Source organism: Macrotis lagotis, chromosome 1 (assembly GCF_037893015.1).
Source record: "Macrotis lagotis isolate mMagLag1 chromosome 1, bilby.v1.9.chrom.fasta, whole genome shotgun sequence".
In the NCBI taxonomy this organism is placed as follows: domain Eukaryota; kingdom Metazoa; phylum Chordata; class Mammalia; order Peramelemorphia; family Peramelidae; genus Macrotis; species Macrotis lagotis.
In genome coordinates, this window is record NC_133658.1 from 501,839,007 (window position 1) to 501,858,696 (window position 19,690).

Sequence of the window (19,690 nt, forward strand, 5' to 3'; positions counted from 1 at the left end):
GGTTAAGTGACTTGCCCAGTCACACAGGTAATTATTAAGTGTCTGATGCCAGATTTGAACTCAGGTACTCCTGACTCCAAGGCCAGTGCTCTATCTACTGTGCCCCACCTAGTTGCCCCTTCTCATTTTTAATTCATGTCTATACTAAACATTATACTTGCTCTCCTTAATTTTTTTAGTTGAAAATGAACTTCATGTGACCCCTTCTCTGCTTCCTTACTTTTGTTTTGATAGTCTTTTATTTGTGCATTCAGATTTCCTAATAATCCCCCTATCTTTCCCAAGTATATTTTCCTAGTATATTTTTTCCCCATCCCTCTCTTTTTTCCCTTTTTAAAATTATGAAAAGATAAAATCAATACCATGCTTTGACTTTTGATAATGATTCCTGATGACTGTAGGATGTGAAGGAGGTAGGTGCCTGGTTTCTTCTCCCCTTATGAGAATGTAAACTTAAAATTTTTGTATATTTCCTTGAAATTGCTCATATGTCTTTATGTTTTCTTGGTTCCATTGTTTGCATTTCCAAATTTTTTTTCTCATCAGGTCTGCTTCCAAGTTCTGTATTTCATAATGGTTTCTTTTCTGATTTTTCCTTTTGTTTTATTATATTCAGTTTTGTTGAGTAAATTTTCTTGGTAGTAAACCTGTGTTATTCTCCCCCCTCTTAGAATATCATTTTCCAAGTTTTCTTCTCCTTTATAGTGATGGTTGTTAAAATATCATTTCATTTGGATTCTTGTCCTGTGATATTGAGTGCTTACTGGAAATTTTGTTTGATCAGAAAGTTCTGTATTACAGCAATTTGCTTTCATGAAACCTTTTGATTTTGAGTTTCTTTGAGGATATAAGCAGGGATTATTTTTAATTTCACTTTGCCACTCTGTTTTTAATTAGTCTTAAGTTTACTTCCATAATTACTGAAAGTCTTTCTTTGGTCATATCTTTCAGGTAGTCCAATCATTCTTAGCATCTTTTTCTTGTCTTGTTTTTAAGGTCAGTCTATAAAATGAGTTAACCTTTTATTCTTTTTTCCCTAACTATATGCAAAGTTAGTTTTCAGCAGTCATTTTTTTGGTAGGGTTTTGAATTTCACAATTTTCTCTCCCCCTTCCTCCTGATAGAAAGCAATCTAAAATAGGTTATACATGAGGAAATATGTTAAACATGTATCCTTGCTGATTATGTTCTGAAAGAAGAATCAAAAGGGGGAAAAACCATGGGGGGGAACCATAATACATAAAATAAATTTTAAAAATTGAAAATAGTTAAACTTTGGTTTTCATTCAGACTCCATAGTTACTTTTCTGGATATGGATGGTATTTTCTATCAGAAGTCTTTTAGAATTGTCTTTGATTATTGTACTGAAATAAACAAGTCCATCATAGTTGATGGTTTGTATATGATGTTCTTCTGGTTCTGGTTCACTTCCCTCAGCATAAGTTCATGCAAGTCTTTCCAGGCTATTCTGAAGTCTAGTCCTGCATGATTTCTTATGTGTATTTTATCACATTCATATACTACAATTTGTTTATCCATTTTCCAATTTATGGGCATCCCCTCAATTTCCAATTCTTTGCCAAAAAGAGCTGTTTTAAATATTTTTATACATAAGGGTTTTTTTTTAACTCTTTGTTATCTTTTGGGGATACCAATCTAGTAGTGATATTGCTGGATCAAAGGATATGCTCAGTTTTATTGCCTTTTGGGTGTGGTTCCAAATTGCTCTCCAGAAAGGTTGGATCAGTTCACAAGTCCACCAACAATTTTTTTATGCTTTTAAAACATCTTTTGTTATTTTATAAAGCCACCATCTATTATTTGCTCTGTCCTAAATTTTCTTGAAACCTTTTACTTAGGTACAATTTTGTACTCCTTGTTGTTTAGTTGTTTCACTTGTGTACAATACTTAATGATTTCATTTGGAGTTTTCTTGGCAAAGATACTGGAGTAATTTGCCATTTCCTTCTTCAACTCTTTTTTACAGATGAGGAAGTTGAATCAAATGGTATTAAATGACTTCCCCAGTGTCAAATAGCTATTAAGTGACTGAGGCAAGATTTGAATTTAGGTCTTTCTGACTTCAGATGCAGCACTATATCCACACTGTTCAGAGTATCTAACCAGAAGAAGGTGACCAGCAACATTTAAGAGGTCAAGCAGTGAGGTCAAGAAATATGAAGAATAAGACAAATTTATTGGGATTGAGGAATGATTAAAAGGATAAGAAGTTGAGACAGTGAGTGTAGACAGTTTTTTCTAGAAATTTGAAAGCTAAAGAGAGCCATATATGAAGATAGTTTTGGGTGATAGTAGGAGCCATTGAGTTTATTTAGAATGTGGATACAAAGAACTTGGACATGTTTTATATTCATGAGGGAGAGAATTGAATAGAACCACAGAGAATATGAATCTGATTGAGGCAGTCAGCTGGCTGGAGGGGATTAGAGGGAGTGCCTTCAAATGTGTCTAATACCAAAATTTGACCTTGGTAGGGAAAGAATATATCTGGTCAGACTTTGGAGGAAATGGAGTTGGGGGTGGACATGTAAGGTGGTTTTTAGGATCAAGAGAGAGTTCAAAAGGGAATGGACTCAGTTTCCTAAAAGGAAATAACGAGGTGAGGGAGTTGGAGGGGGGGATTTGGAGAAGTTTTAGGAAAAAAGAGAAAGTTTGAAAATGGCTTACTGACATTGAGTTAGGTGGTCAGTCAGAGAAGAGTGACTGGTGAGAGTATTGCTGAAGTTGAGTAATTTTGTTTTGTGACTTTAACTTAGCTCTATTGATTAGCAAGTGAATATGCAGGTTAGAGGAGGTATGTTAATAAGCCAAGGCTTGGATTTGGGACTTGATGATAGGACAAGGAGAGGAGGGATTCAGTTTGATCTGGAAAATCATTCATTTGGAAAATACATAAAGTTTCATTCAGTAAATAGTTATTGAATAATTATTAATCGCAAGGCATTGCAATAGGTAGAGGGATTCCAGGATGAATTAGATCATAATATCTAGTCATCAGGAACCTTGTGATATAGTCTGGAAGGTAAGGTGAGCATAGATATAATTATATTTGAAAATAGAGTGTGATTGATAAATTGCTGGGAGGTACAAAGTGCTTTGAGAGATTGAGGTTGCTGCTACCTGGGTAGAAATGGTTGGAAGCATTCAGAAATTTGCTTCCAATTTTTTTTCTTTTTTTTACTTCTATCTCTTTTTGCAAGGGATAATAGTGAAATTGCACTTGCAGGTACTTTAAAAAATTTTGGCCAAGAATAATCCATTGTCTGACAATAGAAGATAGTAAATTAGTAGTCAAAAACTGAGTAATAATGTAAAACAGATAAGAGAAAGTCACAAAGGAAGTTGGTTCCAAATGGTAGATAATTTATGATGTTTTAAATTTTAAATTTTGAACTGTTTTAAATTTTGAATACTTTGCCTATTTTGATTTTTTTTCTCTATCTGTATTTTCTTTGCTCTTTTCCCTTCTCTGGTAAAGGTTCAATTCTCAAAATAATATAATTCACTGCCATTTAATCTCAGCTGGATTGAGTGATGAGACTTATAAAATGATTTCTTAGCTTAAATATATTAGGTTAATAATATAAGCAGGTTGTGATAGTTATTTTTCTTTTATAATTTGGCTGTTTTTTAAAATTATTTTACTTTTTTTTTTGGTTTGTCCTGGGTGAGAAATGTATGTTTGTATTTTAAAGAAAATTGACACTGTAAAATTTGAAAGAACAAGTAAAAATCAGAAAAATTTCAAAGCTTAAAATAATTTTATTCTCATGTTTAGTTTTGGAATACTGAATTTACTTTAGATGGTCCTTGATAAGAGTAATTGTCTTTGTATCATTATCTCTTATCATAATTTGTTTTTCTTCACACAGTGTTTGTAGTTTTGCTGCTGGACTCTTCCCTCCCTTCCCCCACCCCATCAGGATGATATGAGAGTTGAAAGAAGACGATGCATACAGGTGATTCAAATTTTCAAATACAGTTTGACCATGGTTATTTGAGTGAGTGTAAAAATTTATGAAGTTTCTTGAGACAGGGGTAACTTTATGATTAAAAACATTGGGTGTTATTAGATGTCTAGAAAAAAGTTTAAATGCCCAGATTTGTTCTTTTGGCAGCTTAATGAAATTCAAAACTTTAATAAGTTGAACATTAAATAAAATTTGATAATTTACATTTCTTTAAGCATTTACAAATTAATTATCTCATCTGATTCCTCATAATGGAGATAGGAAGAAGTTTCTATTTAGGTAATGATATCCTAGTTATTTTAAATGATCCAGCAGAAGTGTTTTTCTTTTAGAAGTAGCCTTATTATCTGAATAACAAAATTAGAACGTTAAAGTGTAAGTACTCATCAGGTGGCTTTAAAAAAATATTCTTTTAAAATGAAAAGGGCTCAGTATTGTGTGGCCTATTCTAGCTTTGAAAAACTTACAGTTTATTTCTCCATGCTGAGCTTATTTAATACAATTGAATATCCTTGCTTTCAGGAGTTGTTTTACTATTGATATTTTACTGTTGGTGGAGTAAAGATTTAATAATTGACTTTTCAGGAGAGAAATGTTTATTGGTCAGTTTTGTTGGTTTTATATTCAACTTCACCATTCTCCAGAAAGGGAACTATTATTTGTGTACCATATGATGTACCTGAATCAAAGGTGCTGTGTTCTATTCATGAAACAGAATTGCAGTAGCTCAAAAAAAAATGTGAGATGTTCAAATTTAGAGACCTCTGCATTCCAAATGTTCATGTGGACTATTTGAGCCCAATTAGATACCCTTCCATGACTCTAGTATAGTGATGTCTTTTTGGTTCTCTTTGAGAACGAAAGACAATAACAAACCAACCAGTCAGTTAACCAGCTAACTGTTCTCTTTAGGTAGTCTTGTTGGTACCTGAGTTCATAGTGCTACCAGATGTATTTAATTTTTTAAAAATGTCAGTTAACTGATGGGATTTCTACAAATTCTAAATTAAACAAGATTTTATGTTTTGAGTTGGAGTGATTCAGCTATATTTGTAGTTTTTACCTGACTATGTTTATAATCTGCTGTTTAAAAACATGGTCAGTTAAGCTCAAAAAGAAGTACCATAACTGCACACATTTTGAATAGATTACTCTTGTTGGTATGGCTTTGGAATATTGTGTTTCTGTCTATAAAGGGTAACAATTGCAGTTTTTTTAGTATGATAATGGTGAGTTTTACAAATTAATATGATCAATAAGATTACCATGTCTTAAAAGAGAGTTAATCCTATATTATAATCATATTTATGATTTAGATAATCCTAAATGGAATCATATTTAAATGTTTATAAGGGAATTCAGTTTTAAAGGACTTATATAGTGATGCTATTTGTGAGTAAAAATTTTATTTTTTAAATCAGAATTTTCATATATTTGATTTGCAACACAAAACATGAATATGATCTTATTTTTATAGATAATTGTTTGGTCATAGTACTTGGTATAAATTTGGCTTGACAAATCTTTTTTAATCACTTGGAAGTAGTTAACTTAAAAACAAAGATTTATTTTATTCAATTTTTCTATGGTAAATTTATTAATAAGTTAATCTTATTTATGACCATGAGAACAGGTAAGATGATTCTGTATTTTCCACTTAATTTAAACTTTCAGTCATAGACAGTAGTTTATCCCAAAATTTTATTATTTCACCAGGCTAAAACTGAGGTATTTTGGTTTGCTTTTAAAGCTGCAGTTTTTAACCATATCCATATAATGATATAATAGTAGTTACTGATTAAAAAAAAAATAGGTCTTTAAAAAATTTTTAAAACTCATTTATTTTAGTCTAAACAGAAATTCCTGTATAACATGATTATGTTGCAGTTTTAAAAATTAATAAGAAATTGAATAATATTCTTGGCTTTTATACGATCTTTTTTTTTTGTTCTTTCACAATCAGAAAAGTTTTTCATCATATCATTTAAAAAATGTGTTGAATGCCAATACTAGTGAGTAATAGACACTATCATGTCATTTTCTTTATTTCTTATTTGCATTTTATTTATTTAAAGCAATAAGGATAAGTGACTTGCCCAAGGTCACACAGCTAGGTAATTATTATTAAGTGTCTGAGGCTGGATTTGAACTTAGGTACTCCTGACTCCAGGACTGGTGCTCTATCCACTGTGTCACCTAGCTACCCAAGTCATTTTCTTATTAAAAAAAAATTCTATTATGAAACTTTAGCAAAAAATAAAAATTGTATCTGTTTATGCATGCACAATAATACACATATGCATTTAAATGAATTGACATAAGGTAGTCAGTTATTCCTTTCATTACTTTGTCCTTCAGATTCACTTCTGTCTGTATTTGTGTAAATTTTCTTTTAACAGTTTTAGTGTATGCATATCAGTGTTACTGTTTTCCTTTTTCATTCCTGATTGTTTAATTTTAAGTTCCATATTCCTCATTGTACTTTTAAATTTTATTGCAACATTTCATAATATTGATGTAACATGCTTCAGTCATTTTTTCAGTTGTTAAGCAGTTGGGTCATTTCTAATTAATCAACACTCTTTGAAGACAGGGTCTCTTGTCTTTCATCTTGATAGTAACTGCACACAATATAGTGATTGTGTTTAGAAGCTTAATAAATATTTACTGAGTGTATCCAACCTGTGGCCCACGGGCTCCATGTAGCCCTCAAAGCCCATTCACACAGACAGTATTGTGTAACTGGAAAATGAAGGAACAGGTGTGCTCATGTGCCAACATTACAATACCATAGACTTAACCTTTAACTATCATGGCTTGACTTTTTTGTAACTAATGTTGTGTCTTCTTACAGAGTGCTAGCATTTTTTTTAACAAGATATGCATATAGGAATTAGAATCTTTATTTTTAAATTTTATATGATTCAATGTAATTGCAATGGGCAGGTTTATTGTATGCAGCATTAATTGCTATTTTGTTGCAGGAGTTTGAGAATAGATATCAAGATTTTAGAAAATACCTGCTGCAGTTCTGTATATTTGTTACTTTATTCTCAGTTGACATTAACATCTTGCCTGCAAACTTGCAAATAGAATGGATAGAGTTGCAATCAGATATGTAACTTAAAGAAAAATTTATTCAAGTGTCCCTATTGGACTTATATAAATTTTACTTGCCCAAAAGAAGTATATTCGGCATTTCATGAATATGCCCTGTTTGGGCGATTTCTCTTGGGTAGTATGTATATTTATGGGCAACTTTTTTTTTCCTCGTTTGAAGCATGCAAAAAAGTTAAAATAGAATAAAAATTTCAGAGGAGCATCTTGAAAATATTCTTATTATAATCTCTATCAAACCAGATATAGATGCACTTCTTTTGAAAAACCAGACTCTGTTCACATTAAAAATGACATGTTTTTATTTTTGTGTTTAAAAATAAATGTTTTATTATACTTTATTCATTGTTACATTTCATTTTTATACTCATTGGTAATATGGGTTACATTATAGTCATAAATAAATATTAATTCTGTATGTGGCTCTGGATAAGTTTTTGTTCGATGATGTGGCCCAGAAGAGCTAAAAGGTTGGACAACCATGATTTAGACAATTCAAGGAATAATGGATAGTCACCTTAATCACCTGTTTCCCTCAAAGAATTCTCTCCCAACTACTGAAATTCTGCCTGTATTCCTTCTTAAATGCATTTATCTACCCTCATATTTAGTTCAGCTTTGTGAAAGTGAAACCCTTTTTTACTGCTGTACAAACCCTATTGCCTACCTCTCCCCTCTATTATTCCTATCAAGGTCATTCCTCGCCTCCCCTTCCATTGTGTCTCTTTCATTTCATAAGTAATGAAATTCATTTCATTTTAAACTTTTTCCTCTTAAGCTATTTACATCTTCTAGGACCCGGCCCCTCTGTGATGACAGTTTCCTTGAATTCCCTTTAAAGTATTGGTGATATTCTGTCATCTCCCTGCCCCCTCCTGCCCCAGATTCTTATTGTCTGGTCATGGAGTCATTGTTTTCTATTTGGTTCATTTTAGTATTCAGGAAGTTTGTTGCCCGAGTAAGATTTTTGCATTCTTGTCCCTTTTAAACTTGGGTCTGAGCAACAATAAATAGACTTCTGGTAGATTCAGCCACTTTTAAGCCAACTGGGAAGCTTTAGTGGTTCAGAATGACAGAACTATTTTCTTGTGGACTTCCTTCAAGCAAGTTTCTTTGCGATTCCTATACTTATCTTTGGGTATGGGATTCCTACTTTCGTTATTCCTCTGTAGACTGGGCTAAAAGTTTAAGCAAAAGCCCTGTTCTGCTTTGAAGTCTGAGCCATACCACCACTGCTTGCTTCTGTACTAGTGCCTGTAGCTGCTTTTTAATCTTAGAATGCTACCTCTAGGCACAGCTGTCTTACTCAGTTGTCCTTGAGTTGATGACCCAGCACTGGGTAGTGACTTAAAACCCAACTTCCAGTTGGCATTTGTTCCTGCATCCTCCATGAAGGATGCTCCTTATGGGTCTAAGATCTCCTCTTGTTCTGGTTCATAGCCTGTTCCTGGGTTGGTATTCTCAGCTCTACAGCCTTGGCCAGATCCCAACTTCAGTATAAATCAGTACCTATCTGTCTTATCTCATGCTAATCTGGGCAAGAAAAAAATGATTCGCCCTCATGATTTTCTTTAAAATTACCTATAAGAATTTTTTATGGCTTATTATCTAGATTAATTTTGGAGGAATTGGGGAATATATTATGTAGTTCACTATCCTTCCTGCAACTCTATCTTCTTGATTCCCCTTATTAACTCTTTTCCCCCTTTTGGGGGGAGAAGAAGGTGAGGCAGTGGGACTTGTCAGTGACTTATCAGAGGCTAGATTAGAGTTGAGGTTTTTCCTGACTCCAGGACCTTTGCTTTATCCACTCTGCCACCTAGTTGCTTCATTCATCATTAACTCTTATCCCTGAACACCATCCTCATGAATCTTACTATAGATAATCTAAGGTGATAAAATTCATCAGGAATCTTCTTCAGGAGCTAGATACACCTGATTTAATAGGAATCTCACTACTTTTTAGTAAAGTTCAGTTGATAACATCATCAGTCGATTATTAGAAAACCTCTGCTTTCTATTCTGAACAAGCACGTTAAAACCCCAGGCTCTAGCATTCCTTACTCTACACTTATTTGCTGCCAGTGTTAAGCTTATTATAGAAAACTTCAACCCAACTCTTTTACAGCTTAGGCAACAACTAAACTAGTCTTTACTTGAAGATCTAGTGAAGGGAAACTTTGTACTTGTTTTAAATAATTTTATCTAGAAGGGGAGGCTAGGTGGCGCAGTGGATAGAGCACTGGCCCTGGAGTCAGGCCAGCCTCAGACACTTAATAATAGCTGTGTGACCTTGGGCAAGCCACTTAACCCCATTGCCTTGCAAAAAAAAAAACCCTAAAAAAAGAAAAAAAAATTTACTGATTGTTCCTGTGTTTTTCTCTGAAAGGTTCAAGTAGAATCCCTAATGCCGGTCTTTCATATATTGAAGTCAGGAATTATTTCTAATCTTCTTTAGGTTAAATATTCCTGGTTCCTTCAGCTAGTCCTCATGGTTTAATTCTTAGGTATTTCACCATTCTGGTAGCCCTTTTTGTGAATATTTTTCTCTTGTCATTGAGCTTAAAATGAATATGATTATGAATTAAATTCATTAAAATGAATATGATTCTTCAAATATGATTCTTTTGTATTATTAGATATATTCTTTTTACTTCCTATAATAACAGATGTGGTCATTTTCCTTATTTTTGACTTGATTCTCTCTATGGTTGGCCATTTTCCTTCTTTCTGTGAATGGTTCTATCTGTTTTGGGTCTGCTCAATTCCTCCCTTCCCCCACTTCCTTTTTTCCTGCAAAAATTTATTCAATTACACTGTGCTCATACTGTATTTTGATTCTGCATTTGAATCTCTTTCTTCCTGACTGTAAGTCTATTTTTTATTGGCCACATCATTGCTACTTAGCACTTCTTTTATCCATGGTCATTCAAAAGTCACTAAGTGCATCCATTTTTACATCTAAAAGTTCTTTTAAAACTTTTTATTTATAGGTATCTTTTATTGTTACATCAACTACAATTTCTATTGTATTCTTTCCTGCTATATATTCTTCCCCTGTAATAATATTACTTAAAATATAAAGAATTTAAAAAGTGGGGGGAAATTTAAGAAAATTGACAGACATTAAAAATAGTGATGTAATATGTAGTGTTCTGCATTCATGGTCCTCTTCTGCAAACAAGCTTGAGGAAGGTAGTTTCTCTAAGTTTTTCTTTGAGTTCAAGTTTTTACCTGTTCATTTAGTGTCTGCCATTGAGGTTCAACTGTACTACTAGTTGATGTATGATAAGGAAGGTAAGTACCCTTTTATTATTTCCTTCTTTATTTCCTTAGCCATTTTTTGTTGCCTTTTTCATTGAAAAATAATTCTTCTTTGTCATTTAGCATTGTTCTATTCAATGATTCTAGCAATGTTCTAGCAATGATTCTGTTCATCATATCCTAATAAGGTATTTTATTGTCCTTGTTTTCTTAAGCTGATCTCTTGAGTTTTTTGCATTCCTGATAGTATTTTTCACATGACTATTCCAATGCTTTTATATTCATCCTGTTATCTTCCCTTGCTTTCATTTTATATACATTTTAAAAAAAAATCAGTTAAAATAGTTGTTGAATTTTCTGTTTAGCCACATTGATCTTTCTAGGCTACCTTTTCTTTTCTTTCTCCATGGAGTTCTTTCTCCATGGAGATGACTTTTCTTTGAGTTCTCAGGATTTATTTTTGAGAGCTTCTTTCCATTGTTTCCTTTGGAATTCAAGCAGTAGCATCTTTCCTTAACTTTTTCTGTATTTTATTAAAATTCAAGATGCACATCAAACTATGACTTTCTTTTCATAAATTTTAAGAGGGAGTGGTCTCTTCAGATTTTAATTATTTTCATTCTGGCATCCAGTTTTTCTTTGTCTAGAATCAGGTTCTGAGTTGTTCTTCTCATTGTATGCAATATCTTTAAAATATAAAACAATAACCAATATAAATATTTTATTAGTAACTTTTGTCATCTCCTGCTGTATTCTACTTGCTGAAGAAGAGGTGACCCTTCTTGTCAATGTTACCTCCTTTATGTGTACATTTGACAGCTCATAACTTTCTACTGTTATCTCCTCTCACATCCCCCCCCCCCCATTTCTTGCTTCTTTGGTCACTCTTAAACTTCTTTTTTGCTTAGCTCTCTTTTATTTCTCTGAAGTTTATTTCTAGTTGTGGAATAGTGCTTGGTTTTATCTCTTGGACTTCTCTTGTCAGTATTTCATTTTGTTTGGTGTTTTCAGCGTATGGTATACTTTGTTTAATCATATTCCTAGCCTTAGTTCTCTCATTCAGACTTTGAATTGTGGCTATTTCCCTTTGATACTTCATTCTTGAATGGGTCAGGTAGACCTTGTTTGGTCTTATCCCTTCTAGATTCTGGATTAAGCTGTTTTGAATGTCATTGGTGTTACAGATATATAAGGTATTTGGCCCCATGCTCTGACTTACTCCTTGGATTTCTCAGTTTCCTCATGGTGCTTTAAGGGTTCTGGCCTTAGCTAATCTGTTTCTTTTCCCTTGCACAATGTCCAGTCAGGAGGAAGTTGATTGTATTCCTTCTTGTGACTCTATTGTATGTTGGGGAGTGCATCGGTCTCAGGTCTCTGTAGAATACATGTCCTGGAATTGACTTGGCTTTTTATCCTGCATCTCTTTATGTTACCAGAAATACATATCCTGGCCTGGTCTCCCTGCTCATTGACCTACCATAGCTGACTTTCTCAACGTTGTCTTTGTTTCATTCTGAAAGGACAGCATTCATATTTGAATTAAGATCTCCAGGAACATTCACTGACTAAGAATCTTCCATGTTGAGCACACTAATTGGCATAAGATAAATGATAGAAGCCAGAGCTTTTGTGGAATTAGAGCTATTGTAGAAGCCCATTTCTAGGTTTCATATCATTTAAGCAGTGTTTGGACTGGTTTCCCTCATATGAACCTTCTTTCAGCTTTAGCAGTATCTGACATCTTTGTTGGAATTTGAACTAGCCTCTCTAATGTGACCAATGTCCCAGTATCAGATGATATCATTTTGTGCAGTTTTGGCCTGATCTGAATGGAGGAATTTGTTCCTATTTCTTTTGCTTTCTCCAGCATAGATTTTTCTAGGGCCCTTCTCAGGGGTTTATGTGGGAGAACTGGGATTCCCCTATAACTTTTATTTGTCCCTATTAGTATAAAGTGTCTCTCACCCTACTATTTCTCTGCCCACCACTATCTTTATAATCTTTCAAAATAATTGGTTCATTGATATACATCACGACCATTTCAACTCTTCCCCCTTCATTGGATTGTTAAAATTGTCCCATATAACAAAGAAAAACAATTAAATAAAAACACCAAAAGCATTGACAACATCTGACAATGTATACTATATTCTAACAGTCCTTTATTTCTTTGCTGTGAAGGGCAAATGTTCTATTTTCTATTTTGTAGTTAATTTTCAATGGCAATTTATTTAAATACTTTGATTATCTTTAAGTATTCATTTCCTTTACATTGTTGTAGTCATATATTTTTCTCTTGCATCATTTCATATATCTCTTCCTTTGTTTTGGGGAATCTCTCCTTTGTCTTTTCTAATTGAACTATAGGACTCCATTACATTCATGTACTATTGCTTTTTAAGTATTTCCTTGGGATTCTGCTTTGTTTCCAGTTCTTTATTTTAAGAATAGCATTTCGAGTAATATTTTTGTTTATTTTGAACCTTTATAATGGCCTTATTTCGTCAGGTTATGTAACCAGTAGTGTAGTTACTTGATCAAAGGCTAGAAATAGTTTGGTCACTTTTATTGCATAATTCTAAATAGGCATAGTTTGACTTCTTTATGGTGTTGCTAATGTTGTTTATATAATCTCTTTTTTTCCATGGCCCTTCCACACTGACTCTCATTTTTGGTCATTTTTTGCCAATTTTCATTGTATGACTTTAAGTTTATTTTTCTTGTTTATGATATGGACTTTGTTTTCATATAAGTCAAAATGGCCTATAATTCTTAATTTAAAAGTTGTTCCTGTTCTTTGACCATTGATCTATTTATCTTAGTTCTTGATATTAGATATTGTATTTAATTCCCTATATATTTTGGATATATTGTTGGTGATACTTGATGCAATTATTTCTTTTATCTTCTAAATCTTTTTATTTTGTTCTTGTAAAAGCTTTTTAATTGAATAAATTCAAATCTGTCTATAGTTGTAAAAGTTCTTGTTTGGTTTCTTTTAACTTTTTGAAGAATCAAAATGTGAAGGTGAATCAGTAAGTTAGAAATTTCTCTGATTTTGGAAGAGGGAGAGTTTTTGCAGGTGTCCAGATATCTTAAGTTCTCCTTATCTACTATATAAAACTTCTTTGAGTGGTTTATGTTCAGTATCATCAATTTTGTCTAGTTCCCAGTTCTCTCTTGTCTAATTGTTTTTGTGGCTTTTGTTTATATTTCCATATTGATCTTTTTTCCAAATGTTCTTTACTATTTTTCCCCTTGGTTCCTGGACTTTGTTAATGTCAGTTCATTTTATTATGAATGAATGAAAAAGTGTTTCTTGATGGTGTTTGAAGCACCATATAGTCTGTTAAGCCCTGGGGATACAAATAGAAAAGGAATAATGTACCTACTCTCAAGGGTCTCACTTTCTAATAGGGGAAATACACACACACACACACACACACACACACACACACACACACACATACACGAAAGAGGACTCAACTATTAGGTGAGTGGCACTTAAGGTGCAACAGAAATTATATGGCAATGGATCTTCTTTGTTTTTAATTTTTTTTAAGGCAGTGGGGGATAAGTGACTTACCCAAGCTCACACAGCTAGTACACCTCAAGTGTCCAAGGCCAAATTTTAATTTAGGATCTCCTGACTTCAGGGATGGTGCTCTGTCAACTGCACCACTTAACTGCTCCACAGTGGATCATCTTTAATATCATTTCTATTGATAATATCATATCAATTTCTGCTGTTCAAATATTTGGTGGTACTAAGAATTTGGTTGGTGAGAACTTTTTTAACTGGGTTTTTATTTACTGTGATTTAATTTGGGACTGCCTTACTCACTGAAGCTGCTGCCAGATCACATCTCTACAAGGGTTGCTTGCCCGATTGATTGATGGCTGTAGAAGCTGGGTTGTAAACATAACCAGTAGTCTTATGGACATTGTTATTTCTGGGTTTCTTGAGTTTACCTGTCCCTCTATGACAGTTGGTGGTGTTAGTGAAGCTGGATTCCTGGTCTGTTAAAGGAAGTTTTCTTAATGTTTATGGGAAGTGAAAGTGGAAATAGGGCTGGTGGACTAGAAGTGGAGTGGTAATGGGCACAGGGTCCTGGACTGTCTCTACTAGGATCTGAAAGGAATTGAAGTCAGCAGTGGTTTGACCTGTCCTGCAAGTGTTCTCTCTTGTATTTCCCTCAGGGTACCTTGTGACTCTTATCTACTCTAGCTTCTCTACCTCTATTGGAGGCAGGTGGTGGTAGTGGTTGTTGGTGATAATAGCTGTGGTAGAATTGCTTCTCTGGACAATGCCTGGGAGAGGGGGGATTGGGGGAAAGGGTGTGATATGAAGGTTCTAAAAGGGAACACTTCTATTTCTGAGGTTCTTAAATGTTACCAAATAGTATTATTATTCTTTCTCTTTTTCTTCCCTTTTCCTTTTGAATAAAGTTGTTGTTTGGTCATCTTCATTAATGTTCAACTCTGAATGATCCTTTGGGTTTTCTTGGGAAAAATACTTCAGTAGTTTGTCATTTCCTTCAGCTCATTTTACAGATGAGGAAACTGAGGCAAAGTGAGGTTGAATTTGAACTTAGCTCTTCCTGACTCCAGTCCCTGTGACTCTGTTATACTACCTAGCTATCTTTTTCAATAAAATGTACTTTTCCAAAGCTACATTCCTGTCCTAGGTCTTATGTCTTATTAGTATTATTAGGTAGATAAACTTGCATTCGAATGTATAATTTGCTCTTCTCTTCTACTTTCCCCAATCCCCCCCTTCCTTTTTATCCATGTATATGTTTCCTTTATTGTATTACTCAATATATCACACTGACTCGGATCATGTTTCCTTTCTGTTTTACTATATTATCAATGATAAAAGTAGACAGTAGAATGGCATCTCAATCATATCCTGATTGACCTTTCTGTAGTTGTTACTTGGAACATGATTAAAGTATTTGGTTTAAGCCTGTTCAGGTTGGAATTGATTACCTTACCTTATTGTGATAAGGGGATTTTATTTTATTCTCTAAATTATTCACATAACAATGAAGAAAAGAGAACCAATGAATAAGTAAGCAGTTATTAGTACCTACTAGTTGCTAATTCTTGACTTAGGCACCACAGAAACAAATGAAAGTCACTCTAAAGGAGGATATTCTCCCAATAAGGGGGGAAAATGTGTACCCATATAAGTTTGATACAAAATAATATGGGAGAATGGGCTATTAATTAGAAGGTAAGAATTAGAAAAGGTCTCCTGTCATTTAAATTGAACTTTAAGGGAAACTGGGAATTCTCTTAAGAGACTGAGATGAAGAGCAAATGCACTTTTAATATGGGGGAAATACCCACAGAATTTTAGAAATGGAAGGAACCTCAGTGTCATCCTAGTTCTAATCCATAACTGAAAAAAATTCCCACCGAAGCATACTTGACAAAGTTCAGATTGTATACCTACATTTCTATTTTAATTTATTTAAAAAAAACCAGATTTGTTTTTTTTCAATTACATGTAAAGATAGTTTTCAAAAATCATTTTTGTAAAGTTTTGAGTTCCACACTCTTCTCCCTCCCTACCCCCCCAGAGAGTAGTCTAATATAGATGTGTAACTCCGTTAAATATTTTTCCATATTAATCATATTGTGAAAGAAGAATCGAAACAAAAAGGAAAAAAAACATAAAGCATAAAACAAATTTTAAAAATTGAAAATAGTTTGCTTTGGTCTACATTAAAACTTAATAGTTCTTTCTCTGGATGTGGATGGTATTTTCCATTGCATGTCCTTTAGAATTGTCTTTGTTTATTGTACTGCTGAGAAGAGCAAATTCATCATAATTGATCCTCATACAATGTTGTTGTTAATGTGTATAATGTTCTCCTGGTTCTGCTCACTTCACTTGGCATCAGTTCATGCAAGTCCTTCTAAGCTTTTCTGAAGTCTTAACTCATGATTTCTTACAGAACCATGTACTCTTTTTGTTTTGTTTTGTTTTTGTAAGGCTGTGGGGTTAAGTGACTTGCCTAAGGTCATACAGCTAGGTAATTATTAAGTGTCTGAGGCTGGATTTGAACTCAGGTCCTCCTGACTCCAGGGTTGGTGCTCTATTCCCACTGCACCACCTAACTGCCCCAGAATAATGTACTCTTGCAGTGCAATATTACCTGCATCTTCTGACCATTTTAAGCAGACCTAATTGTTAATTTTCCTTATCATCAAGCCTCAATTTGCATCTTCCTAACTTCTGCCTATTGTTAATGGCTTTTTCCCATTCAAGGGTCCTACCTAACCATTCTGATTCCTTTTCCACTTGCTAATTCTTCTTATACTTGAAGATAGATACCTTATCTCCCCCTTTAATCTTCTCTTCTTCAGGTAAACATCTTTAGGGCCTTAGGCTCATTTGACAAAGGTCTGATGCTTTTTACCCTTATGGCTACCCTCTTTGGGACAATCTCCAACCTTCATTATCTTTCCAAATCTTTGTACTTAGAATGGGAGGCAATGCTGGTTGGTAAATGACATCTCTGTGTTTGAGCCATATTACCAACTGTGGCTGATCAGACTAAAATAATTCCTGTGATCACCTGGGGTAGGTACTCTAAATTTATGGATGTCGCATTTCCTTTGAGCTGCTTCAGTTTTGCCTTTCTTTAAGAGTGAAGCACCCTCACTGATGCCATACTGAATGATCCTGTACCAATGTGCCCCATCTTTGGGGTATTTTAGTATCACTTCTTTTGACCCCCCCCCCCCCCCCCCCCCCCCCCCGCCGTAAGTGTTTGCCCTGTGTGAGTTCTCAATTAAATAGCTTTTTTTTTGGCAAGTGTACATCAGGCATTCTAACAAAGTGTCCAGCTCATCATAGTTGCACTCCCTATAGTAATGTTGGAATGCTAGGCAGTTTAGCTCAAGAAAGGACCTCAGTGTCTGGTATCTTCTGCCAGGTGATCTTCAGAATCTTCCTAAGACAATTTAAATGGAAGTGATTCAGTTTCCTGGCATGAAGCTGGTAGATTGTCCAGGTTTCGCAGTCATAGCAATGAGGTCAACACAGCTCAGTAGATCTTCAGTTTAGTAGTCAGTCTAATACCTCTTCTCTCCCACACTTTCTTTTGGAGCCTCCCAAATATTGAGCTAGCTTTAGCAATGGAGTGTCATTCTCATTGTCAATGTATGTATACCTTCCTGGAAAGAAACTTGTCTACAATACTCAAAACTTCTCCATTTGCTCTAACCAATGTTTCCACATAAGGACGATATGGTGCTGACTGATGGAGTACCTATATTTTCTTGGTGTTAATCATTAGACCAAAATTAGGACAAGCAGCAGAGAAATATCCCTGTGATTGTCATAGGACAATCTATTCCCTCTACCTTTATAGAGATGGACAATGGAGGTATCCTAAAATTCTTGGGGGATAGTCTCTTCATGTCATATAACCTGCAAAATTTCAGTCAAATAGAGAGGTTTTGGATGAACAATGGACCCACACACACACACCTTGTAGGTCTCAGCTGGACTAGAATCAGCACCAGGTGCTTTGCCTACTGGAAAGGAGCCTAATAGCATTCAAAACCTCTTTTTTTACTTTCACCTTCAGCTAGGGACTGATTGACTTTAACTTGAAGTAAATAGTCAATGGCTTCTGCATTGATTGATGATAGTCTGTTAAGAACACTATGAAAGTGTTCAACTCATCTCTCTAGGATCGTGTCCCATCATAAAAGCATTTTGATTTGTTACTGTCTGCATAAAATTGAATTTCATTTGCCTTCTTACTGAGCCAAGAATCCTGTATCTCTCTAAGTTTTACTTGTACTCTTGATGGAATTAAATGCTGCTTTTCCTATGAATGGAAGAACTATCCTGCTGACAAATCCTGTGGAATCCTCATTTTTCATTTAGCAGCTTCTGTATTTCCCATCATTTTCATCAAACCAGTTTTGATGTTTGTGAGTGTTCTGGTCCAGATGAGCAAATGCAGTGCTGTACACCAGATCTCCAAAAGCTGCTCACTCCTTTTCTGTTCCACTGTTGCCAATTTGAGTGGGCTCAGTTTTCCCTCCAAATTAGTAACAAACTGTTCAGAGAGACACTGTAATCTCTGGACATTAATTCTTTTAGCATTCAATTTTCCTTGGGGCTGCTTTTTTTGAATGTGAATATTTAGCTTAGAGAGAATGAGTCTGTTATCAGTTCAGCATTCTGCACTACATGTTGCCTTTGTCACTCTCACATCCTGTCTGTCTCTTCTCCTTACAATAATCACATAATAGATGCCAATGTTTGTTACCAGAGTACATGCAGGAAATTTTGTATGTAGGTAAATGGAAGATATTGTTTGTGATGAGAAGGTTATGAGATGTACAAGTCTACAGTAGAAGGTGGCTATTGCTATTGCTCTTACCTCCATTCCTCCCAGTGACTTCCTCCCATGTCTGGTAATCTGAGCCTACTCTTTCATTAAAATCACTCAGAATTATAAGCTTGTCCACTTGTGGTACATTGATGATAAGGTCTCCAGATCTTCATAAAACTTTAACTCCATCAGGGTTTGTCATGGTAAGGAGCATAGGCACTGATGATGCTGGGATGGTGTTTTCCTGGAAATGGCAATCTCATTATCTTGAACCTGCCATTCGCTTCTTTTGGTGGGCATTCAAGAATGTTAACTAGTTTAGTTTTGATTGAAAAACTTACCCCAGCTTCACAAGTCCCCTTTTACCATTACCACTCCAGAAAAAGGTGTATACAGCTCTAAGTTAAGTAAGCTGGTCTTCATTTGGCAGTCTTGCAACAGGAGCTGTTGTTCAGGTCTATTGGATCTTGTTTTATCTATGAGTGTCCACTTGTTCCATTCACCAGTGCTGAATAGAATCTTTTTTGTGGATTATTTTTTGTCTCAACCGAATTGTGGGATTCCCCCACCTGCTGCAGGAATCAGGCCAGGGTTGGGCAAGCAGACAATTTTTAGGGCACCTTTTCTAGCCCCTTCCTTGCAGTGAGCAATGCCATCTTTAAACACTGCTCAGTCACCCAGGAGACTGCCAAATCCCACTGCTGCTTTCAGTGGAAAAACGATCCTATGGCTTAGGTCACCAGTGTGTGGGGTTTTGGCTACAGCATCTAGTGTATCTACATCTACTGCTTTGTCATTTGCCTGTTATCAGAGGACTTTGAGAAACAATGATGTTTTTTGTTATGTGCATAAATTCGATCTAAGTGAGGTAGAGGTGCAGGAAGTCATTGGCCTCATGCTCTCTTCCAAAGTCATCATGATCCAGTATAGCAAGAGTCAAAATAACTGGT

General features: G+C 34.7%; 1 protein-coding gene across 20 annotated transcripts in view; it reads left to right on the forward strand.

The window, feature by feature from the left end:
• Positions 1 to 19,690, forward strand: part of DYRK1A (dual specificity tyrosine phosphorylation regulated kinase 1A) — a 207,023-nt gene that overhangs the window by 63,842 nt on the left and 123,491 nt on the right. For 18 of the 20 annotated variants that reach the window (XM_074213988.1, XM_074213990.1, XM_074213987.1 and 15 more), the window contains one exon: positions 3,895 to 3,981. The exons of the other annotated variants lie outside the window; for them this stretch is intronic. In XM_074213988.1, the coding sequence (XP_074070089.1) occupies positions 3,952 to 3,981 (30 nt within the window). In that variant the 5' untranslated portion in view covers positions 3,895 to 3,951. The remainder of the gene's footprint in view (positions 1 to 3,894; positions 3,982 to 19,690) is intronic. 20 annotated transcript variants of the gene reach the window in all.